Genomic DNA, 20,212 nt, shown 5'->3' on the forward strand with positions numbered 1-20,212 from the left:
CCGCCCGCTCGGCTGTGGGCCGCGGTGGGACCCGTAGACGCCCGGCCGTGCGCGCTCTCCTGCGTGACCCGGAAGGGAGCTGCTGAGGAGGCGGGGCCAGGACGGCGGCATCGGCCCCTGGGCCCCAGCGAGGGCCGAGCTGGGAAGTGGGAGGTGAGACAAGAGTCCTGCGCCGCCCCGGTCCCCGTCCCATCCCTGCTTGGTCCCTTACCCACTCTCTGTCGGGCTGACGACGGGACCCAGGTCTCACTCTCTTAGGTTCGCTCGGTCCTGTCAGCCTCCTCGGACCGCGCCCTCCTCCCCATCCTCACCCCGCCCCCCCAAGCCCGTTCCCACCGCTGTCCTGGCCTCCGCCGCCGCCCCTGCTGGCCTGCAGGCTTGGGCTTGACCTTGCTACCAGCCTACCTGCTGTGTCATCCTCGCGTCCAGATCTCTCTACACCTCAGTTTATTGTCCCAGGCCCATGACAGTTCCCCACCTCTCCTCCTCCAATCTTAGGCCTATCTGATTGTTTTACCCCTCTATCCTGCTCATCAGTGGTCCATCGCATCACTGGTTCCCTCCCAGTCTTGCCCTCCATGATAACTGGACCCCTACCCCCATCACCTCCTATGTTTCCCCTCCTCTTCACGCCTCTCTTCTATTCTCATCTTCTCTCCCTGACCTCAACAGGACCCCTGCTCTGATCACCGTTTCTTCATCTGAGTTTACCTTCCATTCTTACTCTCACCACTCCCGGTTGCCCCCACACTGCTTCATATCACACACATCTTTTCCTGACGACTAGCATAGCAATCACCCTACTCCCGTTTACAGTCTTCTTTTGGCTTAATATCTTTCCATTTATCTGAGGACTGCTCCTACCTTCTCCATTTAAGAATAGTAATATTAGGGCCGGCGCCATGGCTTAGCGGTTAAGTGCGCGCACTCTGCTACTGGCGGCTCAGGTTCGGATCCTGGGCGTGCACCGATGCACCGCTTCTCTGGCGATGCTGAGGCCGCGTCCCACATACAGCAACTAGAAGGATGTGCAGCTACGACATAGAACTATCTACTGGGGCTTTGGGGAGAAAAAGGGAAAAAAAGGGGGAGGATTGGCAATAAATGTTAGCTCAGGGGCGGTCTTCCTCAGCAAAAAGAGGAGGATTGGCATGGATGTTAGCTCAGGGCTGATCTTCCTCACAAAACAACAACAAAAAAAGAATAGTAATACTAGATTGTGTTTACGGAGCACTCAATATGTGTTGGAAGCTGTTCTAAATGTTTCACATATGTGATCTTACTACAACTTCATGAGATGGGTATGAATAGTATTACCATGTTGCAGAGGAGGAAACTGAGGTTCAGAGACTAAGTAACTTGTACAAAACTACAAACATAGTAAGTGAAAGAGCCAGAATTCAGAATCACGTTCATCTAACTTTGTAATCCGTACTATATTGCTTCCCTATTACCTCTACCATCTCCTGACCTCATTCCCTACTCTTTAACTCCATGATTACCACCTCCATCTATATCTACCTGACTTAGACCCTCACTATGCGTACAGTGTAAGTCCAGGGTAGGACCTGTCTTTTTTTCCCATAATGTTATCTGGCCCCCTGGCTCCCTCTCTCTTTCACAGTATTCTCATACACTTTTCCCATCCAGCCATCTGGATGTGGGGGCCTACAGCCCAGCCTCCTTTCATCTGTTTTCTCTATATCTGCCATGGCCCAGCCCTTTGTAGCCACATACCAGCTTTACTCTCATTTATACTCCCTGTCCTGTCTCTCCCCTCCCCTGACTTTCCTAACTTGTTCTGGTGCCACTGTCGCAGATGCTTCTGTCCTTCCTGCTCACCCATATAACTCTTCCCTAAGTCCTGATCTGTATCCCTCAGCCACCCTGCTACTCTGCCCAGACTGTCCTGCTTAACTGTTGCTCTTTTTGTTACCTTGCCTGTTGTTCTTCTCATCCTCTCTCTTGTAACCTCTTCCATTTCCTGAATCCCTTCATTTCATCCTCTTGCTGTTTTCACTCCGTGCTCCTCTTATAAATCCCAAAGTATGTTCAAGTTATTTATTCCATCCTATTCTTGGCCTTTTCTATTTGGCCCCTGAATTCAACCATGCAGCCTACCAATCACCACCCAGCCTCTCTGTGTCTCCAGATTCCACCCCTTCTGTGTAGTCTTTTCCCTTTCCCATACTGCCTCTATCTTTCTCTTTGTGTGTCTCAGGAGGTCAAGATGGTGGGAGAACGGCGCACTGGGGACCTCATGGTGCCCCTGGGGCCCTGGCTGCAGGCATATCCTGAAGAACTTATTCGACAGCGTCCTGGGCATGATGGACGTCCTGAGTACCTGATCCGATGGAGTGTCCTGAAGTGTGGGGAAGTGGGCAGAATGGGTGTGGAAGAGGGTAAGGCAGAGCACATCCTCATGTGGCTGTCAGCTCCTGAGGTCTACGCCAACTGCCCCATGCTGTTAGGTGAGCGGGCACTATCTAAGGGACCTCAGCATGAACCAGCTGGGGGTTCAGGAAGCTTTCCTCAAGATCCAGGAGGCTTGGATGACGTGGCAATGGGAGAGATGGAGGCTGATGTGCGGGCACTGGTGCGCAGGGCTGCCAGGCAGCTGGCAGAAGGCGGGACCTCGAGCGTCACAGCCACTGTGCTCCACACCATCCACGTACTCAGTGCCTACGCCAGCATCGGGCCCCTCACTGGGGTCTTCAGGGAGACAGGAGCCCTGGACCTGCTCATGCACATGTTGTGCAACCCTGAGCCTCAGATCCGTCGGAGTGCGGGCAAGATGCTGCAGGCTCTGGCAGCCCACGATGCTGGTAAGAGACAGCGCCAGGGGAAGAAGGAAAGCACTGGAGAGAATGGGGCCACAAGGAGTAAGAACAGAAAGAGGAGAGATTTCCCAACTCTGTAAGAACACCCAGTATTTGGTGAATATCAATTCAGTTCAAAGGAAGAGTATTAATTAGCTAAAAGATTAATAAGCTGTTGCAGGTACATAAACAGGGTAAAAAGATAGCATCTGGTTATCTTTCCATTCTCAGTGCAGTGGCAGAGAAGAGAATGGGGTAGGTTCATATTTTTAAACTGTGGGTTGAGATTTATTAGTTGGTTGGGAAATCAGTTTGGTGAGTTACAACCAGTGTTTTTTTGGTAACGTATAACAGCCGGTACATAGCACTTAGTAAGGGAAGTTTTGTAGCATTAAATATACATTTCAGTTGTATGTGTGTATGTTTGTGTCAGGTTACCGTGTAAAATGTGTATGTTACTGTTAGTCTCAGTCACAAAGAAGTTTGAAAGCCTTTGGGGTAGGGAACAGAGAATCTAGGAAAAACGGGGAAAGTATTGGGGATTGAGGAGAAGATACGGATTGGGTGTGGATTACAGGGAGTCGGGCTCACGTCCTTCTGTCGCTGAGCCAGCAAGATGGCATCGAGCAGCACATGGATTTTGACAGCCGCTATACTTTGCTGGAGCTGTTTGCAGAGACCACGTCCTCTGAAGAACACTGCATGGCCTTTGAGGGCATTCATCTGCCTCAGGTACTCTGGCAGCTGTTGGGGAAGTGCTGCGTACAAGGCCTAGGGCATCATTTCTGAAAATGTGGTTCAGGACTGTGCGTCAGCACCAGAGCCACCTGGGGAGTTTGTTAAAATGAAGGTTCATACCACCTGGCCCCACTCAGAATTTCTGAGATTAGAACCCAGGAATCTGTGTTTTAAGACACTCCTTGTGTATTATATAAACCAAAGTTTGAGAACTACAGGTATGGGGATGAGGCCTTTATATTTTTCTATAGAGGATGATATTGAGGGGAAAGGAAAGGCGTGTAAAGCTGGGAGAAGATGACCCTACACCACAGACTGTGTCCTACAGATCCCGGGAAAGCTGCTCTTCTCCCTGGTGAAACGCTACCTATGTGTCACTTCCCTGCTGGATCAGCTGAATAACAGTCCAGAGCCAGGGGCTGGAGACCGAGGCTCCCCGTCCCCAGGAGAGTTCAGCCGGGAGAAAAGCCGTGGGCAGCGGGAGCTGGAGTTCAGTATGGCTGTGGGCAGCCTCATCTCAGAGCTGGTGCGGAGCATGGGCTGGACCCGGAACCTCAGCGAACAGGGCACATCGCCACCCCGGCCAACTCGGTCCATCTTTCAACCCTGCATTTCAGGCCCCAGCTTTTTGCTCCCCACTGTCATTACCACCCCTAGAAGGCAAGGGCGGGCCTTCCGCCAGCGCTCTGAATTCTCCAGCCGTAGTGGCTATGGCGAGTATGTGCAGCAGACCCTGCGGCCGGGGATGCGAGTGCGGATGCTGGATGATTACGAGGAGATCAGTGCTGGGGACGAGGGCGAGTTCCGTCAGAGCAACAATGGCGTGCCCCCTGTGCAGGTGAGTGAGTGCACCATAGTGGGACACTGTTGGGGATCTTTTTTGGGTGTGGCATAGTTGGGGCTTCCATGCAGGGGTCTCTGACAGGCTACCCATGGGGAAAACCCCCAAGGGAATTGGAATGGTTAAAGGGGGTCAGCAGTTGAGAGAGGGGCCATTTGGAGGGCTGAGAAAATCTGGTGGGAGTGGGTGGGCTGTGAGGTCCTGAGAGACTCATACCCAGGAAGCGGAACTGATACATTGAGACAGCCCTCACCTCCCACCAGTGGAGCTGGCTAGGAGGGAGTGTTGGAGCAGAGGCCATCAGGGTTAGGAAGAGATGAGAGGCAGAGCCTACCCCGATGGGGAAGGGAGCCTTTTGCTGTATGGAGGCTTTTCTAAGCCTAGCCTGGTGTGCATCTGAGGGCTGTGTGCCCCAGGTCTGGGCCTGGCCATGTCCTCTCAAGCCTGCACAGCCCAGGGCTCGGAGAGCTGAGCCCTCTCTATTCTTCTGCCTCTTTCTTTCTCCCCCCATATTAGGTCTTCTGGCAGTCGACAGGCCGTACTTACTGGGTGCACTGGCACATGCTGGAGATCCTGGGCCCTGAAGAAGCTGCTGAGGACAGGGCTTCAGCAGCTGTAGAGAAGGGGGCAGGGGCTACTATGTTGGGCACAGGTGAGCCTTGGAGGGGACGTGGACAGCATGTCTCTGAACAGAGGAGTAGTGACTGGGGTGAGGTCACTCCTGACCAGGAGCTGCCCCGGAGATTCAGAAATCCACTCTATTCCTGATGGATACTGAGACCCCTGTCTCTGTATCCTCAGCTCTTCCTTCCTGGGACTGGAAGCCTGTGGATGGGCTGTACTCTTTGCCTTACCTCCAGCCCGAGCCTCAGAAGGATGAAGAATTGGGATACCTGACCCAGGCTGAGTGGTGGGAGCTGCTTTTCTTCATCAAGAAGTTGGATGTATGTGAGCAGCAGTCGATTTTCCAGAATCTTCGAGAGAAGCTAGATGAGGTATTATAGGCCTGAGATACTTGGGTTTGTAGTGGGTTTAGAGGTGGAATGCTCAAAGGGAGTTCTAGATATGGGATTGCTTAGGGGGAGGCTGGCCTAGAGGTTAGAGGGTATGAGGGGTCCTGCTGGGGGAGAAGACAAATGCTGTGAGGGTCTCGTATGTAGAAGGTGTGCAAGGCATGGCGGGAGGTGGCCACCCTTCCTATTACTGTCTGCAGGACCTTTGTGTCTGCTGGTCCCTGAAATGCGTACCCCCTTCTGTTGACAGACTCTGAGTGAAAAGGCCCTCGGTGAAACCTCTGTACCCATAGAGATGGCTGAGGATCTGCTGCAGGTTCTCAGTAATCGGTTTGAGGGCAGCACCCTCAGTGACCTGCTCAGCTCCCAAGTCTACACCAAGTATGGGCTGCTACCTGATGAACCAAGCAGCTTGTCTTCACGAAGTCACTCCTGTACCCCAGATCAAGAAGAGGAGTCCAAGTCAGAGGTCATCTTCTCAGAGGAAGAGACTGAGTCCCTCAAAGCAAGGGCTGAGCCCCCTAAGGCAGAGGCAGAGTCTGCCAAGGGAAAAACTGAGCCTCCCATGGCACAGAGTGATTCACAGCTGTTTAACCAGCTTCTGGTGACCGAGGGAATGGCTCTGTCCCCCGAGATGAAGGAGGCAGCCAGTGGTGAGTCAAGTGCTGGGAGGGGTAGGCAAAGAAGTTGGAACAAGTCCTGGGTGGTCCCCATAGAAGTGGATCGTCAGGGGAGGGGGAAAGCCGTGGACTGAGGTCACTTTTGCATGGGAAAACACTTCGGAAGCATGCATCCATCTTCCTGCCTTTGACTTTGATTATATCTAATCAGTCACTGCTCCCTTTCTTCAGTATCCCTGGAAAAGGGGGGGTCTATTTTCCAGAATATCTTCATCTTTATTGTTTGATTATTAAATCCTTCACATAGAATTGGAAAAGTCTGAATGCAAGCTAGAGTAATGATAATGTACCAGAATGTCAGTAGGATAGCTGGACTTGGCCTTTAAAGACTTCCAACGTGAAAGTGCCTCAGTTTTTTTAAGCCACTGCCTTTCCCTCACCAATTTCAGAAATGGCTAGAGCCCTGAGAGGTCCTGGTCCACGCAGCTTCCTGCATCAGCATGTGGCGGCAGTTGTGGCCACTGTGCAGATATCTACCTTGGACACAAACCTGCAGCTTTCAGGCCTCTATGCCCTCTCTCAGGCTGTGGAGGAGGTCACTGAGCGGGACCACCCTCTGGTCCATCCTGACAGATCCCTAAGGTTAGAATGGTGGGGATGGAAGAGGTTTGGGTTTAAGCTCTCAGTGGGGGAGGGTGGTGGTAGGGAGGGCAGGAGCTATGAGATAAGAATTGAAATAGCTGAGGGTGAAAGAAGGATCAGCCTGAGGAGCAGCTCAGCAGGAGGATGGACTATTATTATAATGGTTAATATTCTTGGAGCACTTACTTTGTGCCAGGCTCTGTGCTGAAAGTTTTACATGCGTTCTCTCATTAAATCCTCCTATTACCTGAGGAAGAGTTGATACTGTTCTTATCCCTTTGTCTGGGGGAGGAAACTGAGGCTTAGAGAATTTAAGTAACTTGCCCAGAGTTTGACAGATAGTAGAGCAAGGATTCAAACCCAGGTCCTTTTGGCTCTACAGCTTGAGTTTTTTTCTTTTCTTTTTCCCTCCCTCCCTACTTTCTTTCTATTTTAAAAGTTTTTTTTACTACTTCTTAATTATACAAATAATACACAAATACATTCTGATTTTAAAAGATCTGAAGAATATAAAAGAACTTAGAAAGAAAAGCCAAAGTCCCTTTTCAGCACTGTTGTTAGTCTGGCATGTATCCTTCAGACCTTCTATTGATTTACATTTGTTAGTATGTTTGGAAATAGGACATTTTCTGAGTTTGTGTTTTAATATATGTAATCACATTCTACATGTTTCTGCAACTTTCCGCTGACACTCAGTGTGTCTAAGAGGGCTCTCCATGTCAGTCCACAGAGAGCTGCCTCATTATTTTCACTGCCATGTAGGATGCTGCAATATGATTATATCCAAGTTCAAGTGGTACAGTATTCTAATGGATCTGTTTTCCTCATGTCTGCCAACACTGGGTATTATCATTTTTTTAATCTATCATATTGGCAAAATTTAAAATAATTGGTATCTCCTTGTTTTAATTTCTTAGTTGTAGTGAAATTAGGCATATTTGCATGCATTTGTTGTGTTTCTTTTTCTATAAATAATCTGTTTTTTTTTTTTTAACTCCACTGCTTTTTTTTTTTTTTAATTTTTATTTTTCCCCCAAAGCCCCAGTAGATAGTTGTATGTCACAGCTGCACATCCTTCTAGCTGCTGCATGTGGGACGCGGCCCCAGCATGGCCAGAGAAGCCGTGCGTCAGTGCTCGCCCGGGATCCGAATCCCGGGCCGCCAGCAGCAGAGCGCGCGCACTTAACCGCTAAGCCACGGGGCCGGCCCTAGATAATCTGTTCTTATCCTTTGCCCACTTTCTTATTGAGTCTTTGTCTTTTTCTTACTGATTTATAGGCATTCTGGATATTAATCTGTTATTTATGTTTCAAACATTTTGCTTACCTTCTTTTTTCAAAATCATATTAACTATTTTCTGAATATAAAATAATACATGCTTACTGTAAAAAAAAGTTAGAAAATTATCTGAAGACAAAAATCATCTGAAAACCCTTTATGCAGAGATAGTCACTGTTAACATTTTGGTAAATATCCTTACTTATATTTCTATATCTGTTCATATATATTACCTATGTATATTAAGTTATTTCTAATAAGTCATGGCTACAGAAAGGGATATATATATTTAAAGCATATTGATTCGTGTTGTAGTCATCATAAAGCTCACGAGAAAAGACAGATATTTGTGTTCTTTCCCAGAATTTCTTCTTTTGTGTTCTTTTCCTCCATAGTTCCTGGGCCATCTCGTCAATATGCATCTCTGTTTCTGTGGAGAAAGAGGTCAATCCTGGTTTTTTTCCTCTTGCGACACTCCCTGTGACCTAGGGACTCTGGAGGCACTGCTTCCTTTCTTGCAAATCAACATTTCTGCTGGACCCTCTCTCTAGCTCACGTTGCTTATCTCTTAACTTGGTGGATAGTGTCTCTCCTTTTGTTAAAGTTTTAGATTTTTATGTTGCTATGTTTTTCAACATTTTTATAGTTTCTAGGTTTTAAGAGGGTCTGTCCTATTCCAGGGTTATAAAAATATTGCCCTGTATTTTCTAAAGATATATGTGATTTTGTTTTTTACCTTTATTTTAAAATCTGTTTGCAATTTATTTTTGCAAATGGAGTGAAGCAGAGCTCCAGCTTTAATTATTTCAGGTGGATAGCCAAGTGTTTCCACCTCACATTTGGCATGGTCCTTCCTGTCATCACTGGCTGAAATGCTGCCCTTATCTCTCTTCTTGTCTATTGATCTATTTGGCTATGCTGTGTCACTTCCAGAGTTTTTTTTTTTTTTTTTTTTTTTTGCAGGGGAAGATTCTCTGTAAGCTAACATCTGTTGCCAGTCTTCCTCCTTTTTTCTTCCCTTTTCCCCCTCAAAGCCCCAGAATATAGTTGTGTATAGTTGTATGTTCTTCTGGTTTTCCTATGTGAGCTGCCGCCACAGCATGGCTACTGACAGACGAGTGGTGTGGTTCCACACCTGGAAACCGAACCTGGGCTGCCAAAGTGGAGCACGCCAAACTTAACCTGTAGGCCATCAGGGCTGGCTCAGAGTTTTAATTTTTACAATTTTATATTTATATCTTGATAACTACTAGGCAAGTCTACCATTATTTCTTTCTGAACATTTCTTGACTATTGCATATTTTCTCTACCTGTGCCTGAATCTGCTTGTCACTTTTTTTTTTAAAAACTTTTAGGTATTTTGATTAGAATTACATTGAATTTATAGATTTATTCGCAAAGATGAGGTAGAGTTTGTACCCATTTTGCTCTACTGCCTCCTTCGTGAGGAGGGGAACCAGAGGCAGTTAGATGGCAGAGGTAAGGGGAGCAGGAGTGAGACTAAGGCAAAGAGAGCAGGTTGGAGATGGGTCGGGGGGATGGACTGGGTCTTGATGGATAGGGCTGGGCAGGAGTCAGGTATGACTCTTGGGATGGGGAACTCCAATGTCTCTTCTCTTTCAGAGAGAAGATAGTGAAGACGCTGGTGGAGCTGCTGACCAGCCAGGTGGGAGAGAAGATGGTGGTGGTGCTGGCCCTGCGCCTCCTCTACCTGCTTGTGACCAAGCATGAGTGGCGCCCACTCTTTGCCAGGGAGGGCGGCATCTATGCTGTGCTGGTTTGCATGCAAGAATATAAGACTTCCGTCTTGGTGCAGCAGGCAGGGCTGGCGGTGAGTGGACTGGGCCTGATGAGAGAGAGTGACGGGCGAGATGGGCAGGTTGGGAGACTCCTGATCTGGAGGAGGTACTGTGAGTGATTTAGACCAGGGACGGAAAGATGCAGGTTTCTTTCAAAGAAAGAAAATCTGCATTCAAAGATGCAGATTGAAGAGTTCCAGCTGGACAGTGTTGGAGATTGAATGCATGTTTGGAGAAAAGGAAAAGGATGTTTTTAAGAATGACTCTCAGGTTTAAAATGGAGCAGCAGGGTGGATAAGGTGGCCACTTACTAAGTGGGAGAATGTTAGAAGAGGAAGAGGTATGGGGAGAAGGTCAGGAGTTGAGTTTTTAGGTATGTTGAATTTCCCATGTCTTTTTAGTTACAATTAGGTGTCTGGTTAAAGACTAATTTTCTAGATGTGACAAAGTAATTTTTTACCCTTGATCTGAGTGGTACTCTTATACAGAAAATACCCCCTCACCAGATGTGGGTACAACAAAGCCAGCATTGCCAATACCTTGTTGCCCTGGACCCAGAGAATGGGGAATGGAGGCCCTCTTCCAGGGGAGCTTACATAAGAATTGGCTTCCTGACTATTCCAGACAGAAGTGCTGGCTGATAGGAGGTATGGCAGGGTGTGCTCTCTATAGCCTGGGGGGTCCTGAGGCGGGTAGGGAGGCCTCATCTAAAGCAGTTCTGAGAATAGATTCCAACAGTATAATGGCAACAGCATGGTTGGGAGCACAGGTCTTCTTGGAGCAGACTGTCCAGGGAGAGGCTGGGAGGCTCTTTCCTGTATGGGGCCAGCTAGGTGCTGCTCCTCCCAAGAGAAGCCAAGCATTCGTAGTCTAGGCATTGTTTGATCAAAGAATTCCCTAACCCTTTCAAATTGCATGACCAAAATACAGCATTTGCTCCTAAATTCAAGCTCTTGCCCTGTAACAAAATTGCATCATCTTGTTTATAACTTAAAGTCTACAGAATTCAGCTAATTGGGGATAGTGGGGTAACCAAAGGGAGAAAGCCTCATTATGAGGTAGCATTTGCTTAGAGGGTCCAGGCCTCATAAGGGGGATTGTCCTGAGAATTATTTCTAACCCCTGTTTCTAACCTAGAGGGTTTCTTCTCAAGTGTCAGCCCTTTCACCAGGAAAGACATTTTCTACTCTAATGGTATAGTGTGCATCTTAATTTAATTTTTTCTGTAGTAACCAGCAAACAAGTTTCCAAATTTCAGGTGTTTTATCCTGTGATTCCAACCACTCTGCCTGTGAGACAAGCCAAGTAGTCTTGTCGAGGAGGCCTGGATACTGGCTTTGGAGGTTGGGGGTATATGTTTGGGAGTATTGGCATATAGGTGGCGATTGAAGCTGTGGGAGTGGACCAGGTTGCCTAAGGAGGGAGTGCAGAGTGAGAAGAGAAAGGGACAAGGAACTTGCGTGTTTAAGGATCAGGCAGAGGAACTCCAGAGAGGGACAACCAGGAGGATAGGAGGTCATGGCACTCAAGGGAAGAGAGGTTTTGCAAAGGGAGGAGTGGTCAGGTGAGGTGGAAGACAACTTTAAGGAAGACCTTTGAAGACAACTAGGTGCTGTGAAGGGCGCCATCCTGAGAGGAAGCTACGGGTGGGAGTGGTGAGCCCCCTTGGTTAGCCTTGGTGCTGGCAGGGAGAAGTTGTGGGCTCATTTTACCATTGAGCTTTAGATTTTTTTGTTTGCTTTGTTTTTCTTTCTTTCTTTCTTTCTTTCTTTCTTTTTCTTTTTTTTTTAGCATTTGATGTCCTATCCCTACATGTCCATTTCTGTCTGCTACTAGGCTTATTTGCAAAGAGCTCAGCTGCCCCAAAGTGTGACGTCTAGAATGATGGCCTGTCTGTCTTCTTCCTCTGCACGGTGGCTATGCCAGTTTCTAACTCTGCTTCCACATTCCCCTCGCAGGCGCTGAAGATGATGGCCATTGCCAGCTCCTCGGAGATCCCCACTTTTGTTACTGGCCGAGATTCTATCCACCCTTTGTTTGATGCCCAGATGACCAGAGAGATCTTCGCCAGCATTGACTCAGCCACCCGCCCAGGCTCTGAGAGCCTGCTCCTTACTCTCCCTACAGCCGTGATCCTGATGCTGAACACTGAGGGGTCAGGGCATCACCCTCCAGACGCCAAGCCCCGCTGCTCCTCTGCCCAAGTGTCATGTGCTTCACAGAAATGCCCTTCACGTTGTTCCCTCTGGATGAGATGTTGGTGGCCCTCTCTGACTGTCTTTGGAAGAGAGGCCAAGTGATTGGGGGTGGGGAGATTCCCAGAGAGAGCAGGGACACCCTGACCTTCCTTCCTGGGGTTGGGAGGAGTGACCGTGAGGTCAGGGGGCCAGATGTCCTGGTCTCAGAGGTACCCCGGGAACCCTGTCCTCCCCAGCCACAGGGCTCCTCCCCTCTGCACTTTCTTCCTGCTTCCATTGCATTCACTCTCTTTCAATTTCTTCCTGGGTCACCTCCCTCCTCCCAGGTGCTCCTCTGCAGTGAGAAATGGCCTGCTCCTGCTCAACCTGCTCTTGTGCAACCACCACACTCTGGGAGACCATATTATAACCCGAGAGCTGAGAGACACCTTGTTTAGGCACTCAGGGATAGCACCGGGGACAGAACCTGTGCCCACCACCCACACCATCCTCATGATGCTTCTCAATCGCTACTCAGAGCCACCGGGCAGTCCTGAGCACACAGGTACCATTGCAGAGAGGGAGGTTCTGCTGAGGAATCAGACGGTGCCAGCCTGTGGCCAGGAGGGCTGAGGTTTATGTGCTAGTACCTTACTGAAAAGACACGATGAATCTTCAGGAAAGGAGTGAGGGTTTTGGTGCTCAAGTTAGGTCTTAAGTATAACTTCCTGACCAAGAGGAGAGGGAGACTCTGGAATAAGTACAAGGAAATTGCCTTTTCTGAATGGCTTTAAACATACAAGGATTCCCATCTCTCTGGGCTGGGTTTGGTCTAGTCTTATTGGACACTGGAAAGTTGGTTGAAATGACTTCTAGAGAGGGCTTCTTTGGGGGAATTGTAACTTACAGTACAGAAAGTTTGTGACTAGAAACATGAAATACTGATGTCATGGGGAAGAAACCCTTTGTGTTTAACAAGCAAGTGAAAACCCAGAATTATGGGGGGGAATTGAAATAAGCAATATGTGTCTTTTAGTCTTTTTTGTGTGTGTGAGGAAGATCAGCTCTGAGCTAATATCTGATGCCAATCTTCCTCTTTTTGCTGAGGAAGACTGGCCCTGGGCTAACATTGGTGCCCATCTTACTCTACTTTATATGGGACGCCGCCACAGCATGGCTTGACAAGTGGTGTGTCAGTGCGCGCCTGGGATCCGAACCTGTGAACCCTGGGCCACCGAATTGGAGCACGTGCACTTAACCGCTGCACCACTGGGCCGGCACCCTCTTTTAGTCTTTATATCTAAAGCTACAATGCTAGATAGCATAGGGTTGTAAAGATAAGAACTAATATTCATTGGCTTATGTAACAGCATAGCTACCATTTAATAATAAAAAGTAATTGCATTACTATGTGAGATTAAAAATGTGTTGTGTTTAACTTGACAGTGTTTGCCATACTAGACTTTTTTTAGGTGTAGCTAGGTATATATTTAGGGCCAGAAAAGAAAATCCCTGCAGTTTGGTAGGAACTGCAGACATTTTCCAAATGGGAGAAAAGTTTGGGAGTGATTTTTGGACCTGCCCAATTCTTGGTTTGACCAACTTATGACTCCTCTTCATAAACATTTTTTTCCTCCTGTATGTCTGCGCAGCAGCACTGGAGACCCCCAGTGTCCAGGGCCTGGATGGGTCCCCTGAGCTACTGATCGGATCCCTGGTGGGGGGTGCATCTGCGGAACTCCTCCTGGACTTAGAGCGCGTGCTGTGCCGTGAGGGCGGGCCTGGGGGCGCTGTGAGGCCCCTCCTCAAGCGCCTCCAGCGGGAGACCCAGCCCTTCCTCCTGTTGCTGCGGACTCTGGATGCCCCCGGGCCCAACAAAACTCTGCTGCTCACTGCGCTGAGGTGAGGGGCCTGTTCAGGCACCTGTGCATCAGGGGGCGAGGGGAGCTGGCAGACTGCAGGAGCTTCACTTGTTTCCATCCCCTCACCAGAGTCATGACCCGCCTGCTGGATCACTCTGAGGCCATGGTCCTCCCCTGGCACGAGGTCTTGGAGCCCTGCCTCAACTGCCTGAGTGGCCCCAGCACTGACTCTGAGGTACCAGAGCCATGGCAAGGGTGGGGAGGGAAAAGCAGCCTCGGGGGTACCAGCTACCTTGTGAGGCTCTGGAGGGCACAGCACAGCCTTTCTGGATGGGTCTGGACACTGGGAGGGGTAGGTAGGAAGGAGAAGGCTAATGTCATCTGAGAGTCTCCAGAACTGAGGCCTTTGAGGTATGAACCTTTTGGCTGCACTTGGATTTTAAATTCTGGGTTTAGGAGAAGCCCACATTCACCAATCCAAACATTTCTTGCTCTCCACCCTTCGGGGTTTGTGCTTTGAGGAGCGAGGCTCAGGCACCAAGGTTGACTCTTGAGATAGCTTGGTCCTGGCAGGAAGAAGCCTGGGAAGCTGTGCCCAGGCCCTGCTCCTGCCAACTCATTCTGCAGTCCCAGCATCCCAATGTTCTGTTCCCACCTGTCTTTGGTACTCTTCTTTCCCTGGGCTGTCAGGTTTCTTCAAAATCTCAGCCACCACATTACCTTTACTAAACCCACCCCTCAACTCTTATGTGGCCTGCCATTTGTTTCCCAAACATTAATCTCTATGGCTATGGGCTCAGATTGTTCAGGAGCTGCTCTGCTTCCTGCATCGCCTGGCCTCAATGCATAAGGACTATGCAGTGGTTCTCTGCTGCCTGGGAGCCAAAGAGGCCCTCTCCAAAGTCCTGGACAAGCAATCGGCTCAGCTGCTGCTGGCCTGTGAGCTTCGGGATCTGGTGACAGAGTGTGAAGAACATGCCCAGCTCTATAGTAACCTCACCTCCAGCATCCTGGCTGGCTGCATTCAGGTGAGGAGGCTTGTGGATCCGGAGCTGAGGGAGAACGTAAGCCAGAAGCGGGGGAAGGGAATTCAATGTATGGCCCTGTTTGGTATCCCTGTTTGGCACGAGTGGTAGCAAATCTGGGCCCCTGTTCCCCAGCCTTTACCCCACAAGGGCCTGTTCTGCCAAAATTTGGGAAGAAAGGGATTGAGTGTTCTGTTGTCCCTTGACTCTTTCTCCGTACGTGTTCCTATGTGTTTCTCTGTCTTCCTCCTCGCACCCCTCCTCTTTGATGTTCCACCTGCAGATGGTGCTGGGCCAGATTGAAGACCACAGACGGACCCACCGGCCCATCAACATCCCCTTCTTTGACGTGTTCCTCAGGCATCTCTGCCAGGGTTCGTGCCTGTCCCCACGTTACACCACATCCCCACACCTACATCTTTTTTCCCTCCACACCTACCAGGCTGTGACCTCCACCTCTTCCCACTTGCCCCCAGGCTCCAGTGTGGAAGTGAAGGAGGAGAAGTGCTGGGAGAAGGTGGAGGTGTCCTCCAACCCGCACCGGGCCAGCAAGTTGACGGACCGCAACCCCAAGACCTACTGGGAGTCCAATGGCAGCACTGGCTCCCATTACATCACCTTGCACATGCACCGTGGTGTTCTTGTTAGGTGTGAACACACCCATGTGCATGTGTGCACACACACACACGAATATTCTGATATGCCCCAGTGTACATCCTCAAAGCACCCACATACACATAACCCCGTCTGTAACTCCTGTGCCTGAGGGGCACACTCAAACCCATTTTGTGCAGTGAACAGATGGACATGTTAATCTACTTTCCTTGTGCTAAGTATAGACAGCCCTTGCTCCTTGAGCCTGGTGACGTGCTCCCCTCACAGGTACAGGTGTGGCTGCCTGTGCTTGGTGTTGAGTGAGATAAACAACTCACTTATCCGCTCTTCCCGTGGGCATTTGTTTAATGTACACTCCATGCAAGGCACTGTGCAAGAGTCTGGAGCTTTAAGGACAATAAAATACGGTACCTATCATCAGGGAACTTGCAGTCTCGTTGGGGAGCCATGCTGGAAAATCAGAGTAAGAAAAAGCGTTATGGTCAACATGTGCACTGGATCGTGAGGCCAGCTGAGAGGTCAGAGAAGGACTCCAGAAGGTGGGAGGGGTTGACTGAGCTGAGTTTTGAAGTAGAAATTAGCTAGATAAAGAGCGGGCAATGGATATTCCAGGCAGAGGGACAGCATATGTGCACAATGAAAGTAAGAAACACAGTGATGTATTTGGGGGAACTTGAAGTTATTGTTTGGCTGGAATGAAGGGTGTGTGTAGTGAGGTGACAGAAGATGAAGCCAGAAAAGTAGGCAGAGCCAGGTCACAAAGAGTTTTGTGAGTTAAGATGTTTGAGCATTATTCTGAAACTTCGGGAGCCACTGAAGGATTTTAAGAAGAGAAGAGACAAAATTAGATTTTTTATTTAGAAAACTTAACTCTGGCAATTATGGAAGTTTGGGTTGGAGGCCAGGACAAAGAGTTGGAAGGTTTATGCAGTGGTCTATGCAGTTGAGAAATGATGAATGTCTTTAGTTAGGCAGAGGGAATGGGAATAGCAAGGAGGCGACGGACTGGGAGATCCTAGAGGTAGAATCCACAGCGCTTGCCACTGACTGAATGAGGGGAGCCACAAGAGGAGGAAGTCACAGTGACAGGGTGTTCTAGTGTAAGTACTGGGTGGTTGGCAGTTTTGTTTCCCAGGAGAGAAATAAAGGAAGAGGAGCAGGTTTCTGTGGATGGATGATCCTTCCATTTGGGCATGTTGACTTTGAGGTGCCTGTGGGCCGTGACATGGAAATGCAGCATGAAGGCTCAGGAGAGCAGTCTAGGGTAGAGATGTGGATTTGGAGTCATTAGGGTATTAATTTTCAATTGAAACTATGGTTTTAAATGAAATCACTTTGGGAGAAGATAAAAGGAAGAGCAGGGCGTCTGGGGAAGACTGACGCTTAAGGAGCCAGCAAAGGGGACAGGAGTCTGAGGAGTCTGAGTCTGGGTGGGTTGAAACCATTTTGAACAAAGACGGGGGTCCTGCTTCTGACTGATTCCTTTCTCTTCTCCCAGACAGCTGACTCTGCTGGTGGCCAGTGAGGACTCAAGTTACATGCCAGCCAGGGTGGTGGTGTTTGGAGGTGACAGAGCCAGCTGCATCAGCACAGAGCTTAACACGGTAGGAACCCTGGTGCCCCGCTTCACTTTACTCCCCATCCTTCTCTTTATCCCAGGGCCTTCCCACATTGTCCCTCCTAGGCGGGCATTGCCTTGTAAGCAGTGAGAATGGAATTAGGGATGTGGATTCGTGAAGATCCCTGGGCTCAGTGCAGGAGAAGTGAAGGGCATGCACCATCACAAACTTGGTTGTTGTCAATGGTCCTTCCAACCCCACTTCTGGAGGTGACAGCTCTCTACCTCTTCTCCCCTGCCCTGTCAGGTGAATGTGATGCCCTCTGCCAGCCGGGTGATCCTCTTGGAGAACTTGAACCGCTTCTGGCCTATCATCCAGATCCGCATAAAGCGCTGCCAGCAGGTAGGGTGAGGGAAGAGGCTGGGCTGGGGACCAGGAGATAGCACAGGGTCTCCATAGTGGCTGGGTTTTTTGGCATTTTGGGGGCCAGGCTCAGGGCAAGGTTCCTCCTAGGTCTGCTTGGGGATGGCCCAGCAACCTGTTGAGTTCCAGAGATGTGGGAATGTCTCAAGTGGCTCTAGGGAACTCAGGGCATGAAGCCTGGCTTTGGTAGTGCTTGATGGCTGGGTGGCGTAGGTGACAGATAAGTCTGTGCATGTTACAGGGCGGCATCGACACTCGAGTTCGAGGTGTGGAGGTCCTGGGCCCCAAGGCCACTTTCTGGCCACTATTCTGGGAGCAGCTGTGTCGCCGTACATGTCTCTTCTACACAATTCGGGCGCAAGCCTGGAGCCGGGACATAGCAGAGGACCGCAAGCGCCTCCTCCAGCTTTGTCCCAGGTGGGCGGGGCAAGAGGTGGGCAGGGCTGAAGGGAGGAGGGGAGATGGTTAAGGGAGCAATAGGTGGTGGGAGACTTCTGTGGAGTCTGAAAGGTAAAGCCAGGACATGAGGGAAAAGTGAACTTAGGTGAGAAGTCCGTGCTGATCCGGGAGAGCTGGGTAAGGGACTGAGCATGGGGAGATTGGGAGTTGATTGCACTTGAGTGGAGGCCTCAGAGAAATCTGTGCCTTTATCCTTGACCACGCACTGTTTATTCCCAGACTGAACAGGGTTTTGCGCCATGAGCAGAATTTTGCTGATCGCTTCCTCCCTGATGATGAGGCCGCCCAAGCCCTGGGCAAGACCTGCTGGGAGGCCCTGGTCAGCCCCCTGGTGCAGAACATCACCTCCCCTGGTAACCAGCTCGACCCCTGGCCCCACTAACCAGCTCCTCGTAATTATTCCCAGGGGTCACCTGAGTACATGCTCTTGGTGCTCTTGGTTCCTGTCTTATCCCTGAAGGCCTGTCACCTCACTGTTCCTCTCCTTCCTGCCCCAGGGACTGCTCCCTGAGACTCTGGTATTTGAATCTTCCCCTCCGCCCCACCCCCAGCCTGTTACCATATCCCCAGACTCCAGCTGAGGTCAGCCCTGGTGAGGGGGGTACTAGGGCCCTGCTGCCCCCAAACCTTTCTGCACCATTGCTCCTTCTCTCTCCTCTTCCCGGGGTGTGTGTATCTCTGTTTCCCATGGAGACCTGTTCCTGACCTGTCTTCTAGATGCGGAAGGTGTAAGCGCCCTCGGATGGCTGCTGGATCAGTACTTAGAGCACAGGGAGAGCTCTCGGAACCCCCTGAGTCAAGCAGCATCCTTTGCCTCTCGAGTTCGTCGCCTTTGCCACTTGCTGGTGCATGTGGAGCCTCCCCCGGGGCCTTTTCCTGAGCCATCCTCTCGGCCCTGTGAGTCCCAGCTGTGGCCCGTTGAGCTAAGAATCTGGGCAGTGGTGATACCTGGCTCCTCCTCCTCCTGGGTTTTACTCTTCCTTACTGCTTTGCTATGGGCCTTTCCAGGGCTCAGTACCCAAGACCCCTGGACTCACTCAGGGGCTGAGATGACACCTCTTCCTTTGCCGTCTGTCTCCACAGTCAGCAAGAACAGTAAGGGTCGGGATCGGAGCCCCGGGCCTTCACCAGTTCTTCCAAGCAGCAGCTTGAGGAACATAACCCAGTGCTGGCTGAGTGTGGTGCAGGAGCAGGTGGGCAGAGGGAAGCTGAAGTCTGAGGAGCGGGTGGGGCTGCTAGACTGTCCACATACCGGGACTGCACCTTTTATGTTATTTCTCCTTTCTTCTCAGGTCAGCAGGTTCCTGGCTGCAGCCTGGAGGGCCCCGGACTTTGTGCCTCGTTACTGTGAACTCTATGAGCACTTGCAGAGAGCAGGCTCCGAGCTCTTTGGGCCTCGGGCAGCCTTCACCCTGGCTCTGCGCAGTGGCTTCTCGGGCGCGTTGCTGCAGCAGTCCTTCCTCACCGCTGCTCACGTGAGTACCACCAGCCTCCCAGTCAACAAGGCTGAGCTCGTATTGATGCTCATCTCTTTTTGTGTGCCCCTTCACCTCCTTTTACTCCCTACTCTCCTACTCCACTCCCTCTTCATGGTTTGCTGGTGCTCTTTCCATTGCCCCCAGATGAGTGAGCAGTTTGCCAGGCACATTGACCAACAGATCCAGGGCAGCCTGACTAGGGGAGCCCCTGGAGTGGAAATGCTGGGGCGGCTTCAGCGGCACCTGGAGCCCATCATGGTCCTTTCTGGCCTCGAGCTGGCCACTACCTTTGAGCACTTCTACCAGTGAGTGCAGGTCTGGAGAGGTAGGGGATGGGAGGCCTAGAGTCTAGAGAGGGTGAAGATTTGAGTCTTAGAGGGAAGATGAGGGAAGAGACAGTGGGAAGGAGAGATTAAGATACAGAGATGGACGTGGCACTGGTGGAAAGGGAGTGGGAAGGTAGAAGGGGTGGGGCCAGTGACTCAGGCAGGCTGTAACAGAGGGACCTACATTCTGGAGGGGGAGGCTGGACCTAGGCTGTGCCGAGTGCCCACACTGAGGCTCGGCCTGGGCTGTGTGTGCTGCAGGCACTACATGGCGGACCGTCTCCTGAGCTTGGGCTCAAGCTGGCTGGAGGGGGCCGTGCTGGAGCAGATTGGCCTCTGCTTCCCCAACCGCCTCCCCCAGCAGATGTTGCGGAGCCTGAGCACCTCCGAGGAGCTGCAGCGCCAGTTCCACCTCTTCCAGCTCCAGTGGTTCGACAAGCTGCTCTTGGAGCAGGAGGATGAGGAGGAACAGGGCCTGGAGGAAGAGGAGGTAAGAGCAAGGAAAAAGAGTGAGAGAATAGGCAAGCAAGAGAAGACT

General features: G+C 50.4%; 1 protein-coding gene across 2 annotated transcripts in view; it reads left to right on the forward strand.

Moving 5' to 3' along the window:
- The first annotated feature begins 73 nt into the window (after window positions 1-73).
- Window positions 74-20,212, forward strand: part of CUL9 (cullin 9) — a 36,708-nt gene continuing 16,569 nt past the window's right edge. The window contains exons 1-25 of one of the 2 annotated variants that reach the window (XM_087438616.1): window positions 74-153; window positions 2,222-2,825; window positions 3,397-3,551; window positions 3,886-4,395; window positions 4,915-5,050; window positions 5,200-5,393; window positions 5,662-6,064; window positions 6,481-6,673; window positions 9,575-9,782; window positions 11,709-11,905; window positions 12,275-12,492; window positions 13,580-13,829; window positions 13,919-14,024; window positions 14,590-14,817; window positions 15,098-15,188; window positions 15,291-15,462; window positions 16,928-17,033; window positions 17,295-17,390; window positions 17,653-17,828; window positions 18,090-18,223; window positions 18,588-18,767; window positions 18,954-19,063; window positions 19,163-19,345; window positions 19,493-19,653; window positions 19,936-20,164. In XM_087438616.1, the coding sequence (XP_087294742.1) occupies window positions 2,231-2,825; window positions 3,397-3,551; window positions 3,886-4,395; window positions 4,915-5,050; window positions 5,200-5,393; window positions 5,662-6,064; window positions 6,481-6,673; window positions 9,575-9,782; window positions 11,709-11,905; window positions 12,275-12,492; window positions 13,580-13,829; window positions 13,919-14,024; window positions 14,590-14,817; window positions 15,098-15,188; window positions 15,291-15,462; window positions 16,928-17,033; window positions 17,295-17,390; window positions 17,653-17,828; window positions 18,090-18,223; window positions 18,588-18,767; window positions 18,954-19,063; window positions 19,163-19,345; window positions 19,493-19,653; window positions 19,936-20,164 (5,031 nt within the window). In that variant the 5' untranslated portion in view covers window positions 74-153; window positions 2,222-2,230. The remainder of the gene's footprint in view (window positions 154-2,221; window positions 2,826-3,396; window positions 3,552-3,885; window positions 4,396-4,914; window positions 5,051-5,199; window positions 5,394-5,661; window positions 6,065-6,480; window positions 6,674-9,574; window positions 9,783-11,708; window positions 11,906-12,274; window positions 12,493-13,579; window positions 13,830-13,918; window positions 14,025-14,589; window positions 14,818-15,097; window positions 15,189-15,290; window positions 15,463-16,927; window positions 17,034-17,294; window positions 17,391-17,652; window positions 17,829-18,089; window positions 18,224-18,587; window positions 18,768-18,953; window positions 19,064-19,162; window positions 19,346-19,492; window positions 19,654-19,935; window positions 20,165-20,212) is intronic. The other variant, XM_087438617.1, reaches the window with a different exon arrangement.

The sequence above is a fragment of the Ceratotherium simum genome, chromosome 13 (genome assembly GCF_057802395.1).
Source record: "Ceratotherium simum simum isolate JZ-2026a chromosome 13, ASM5780239v1, whole genome shotgun sequence".
NCBI lineage: Eukaryota > Metazoa > Chordata > Mammalia > Perissodactyla > Rhinocerotidae > Ceratotherium > Ceratotherium simum.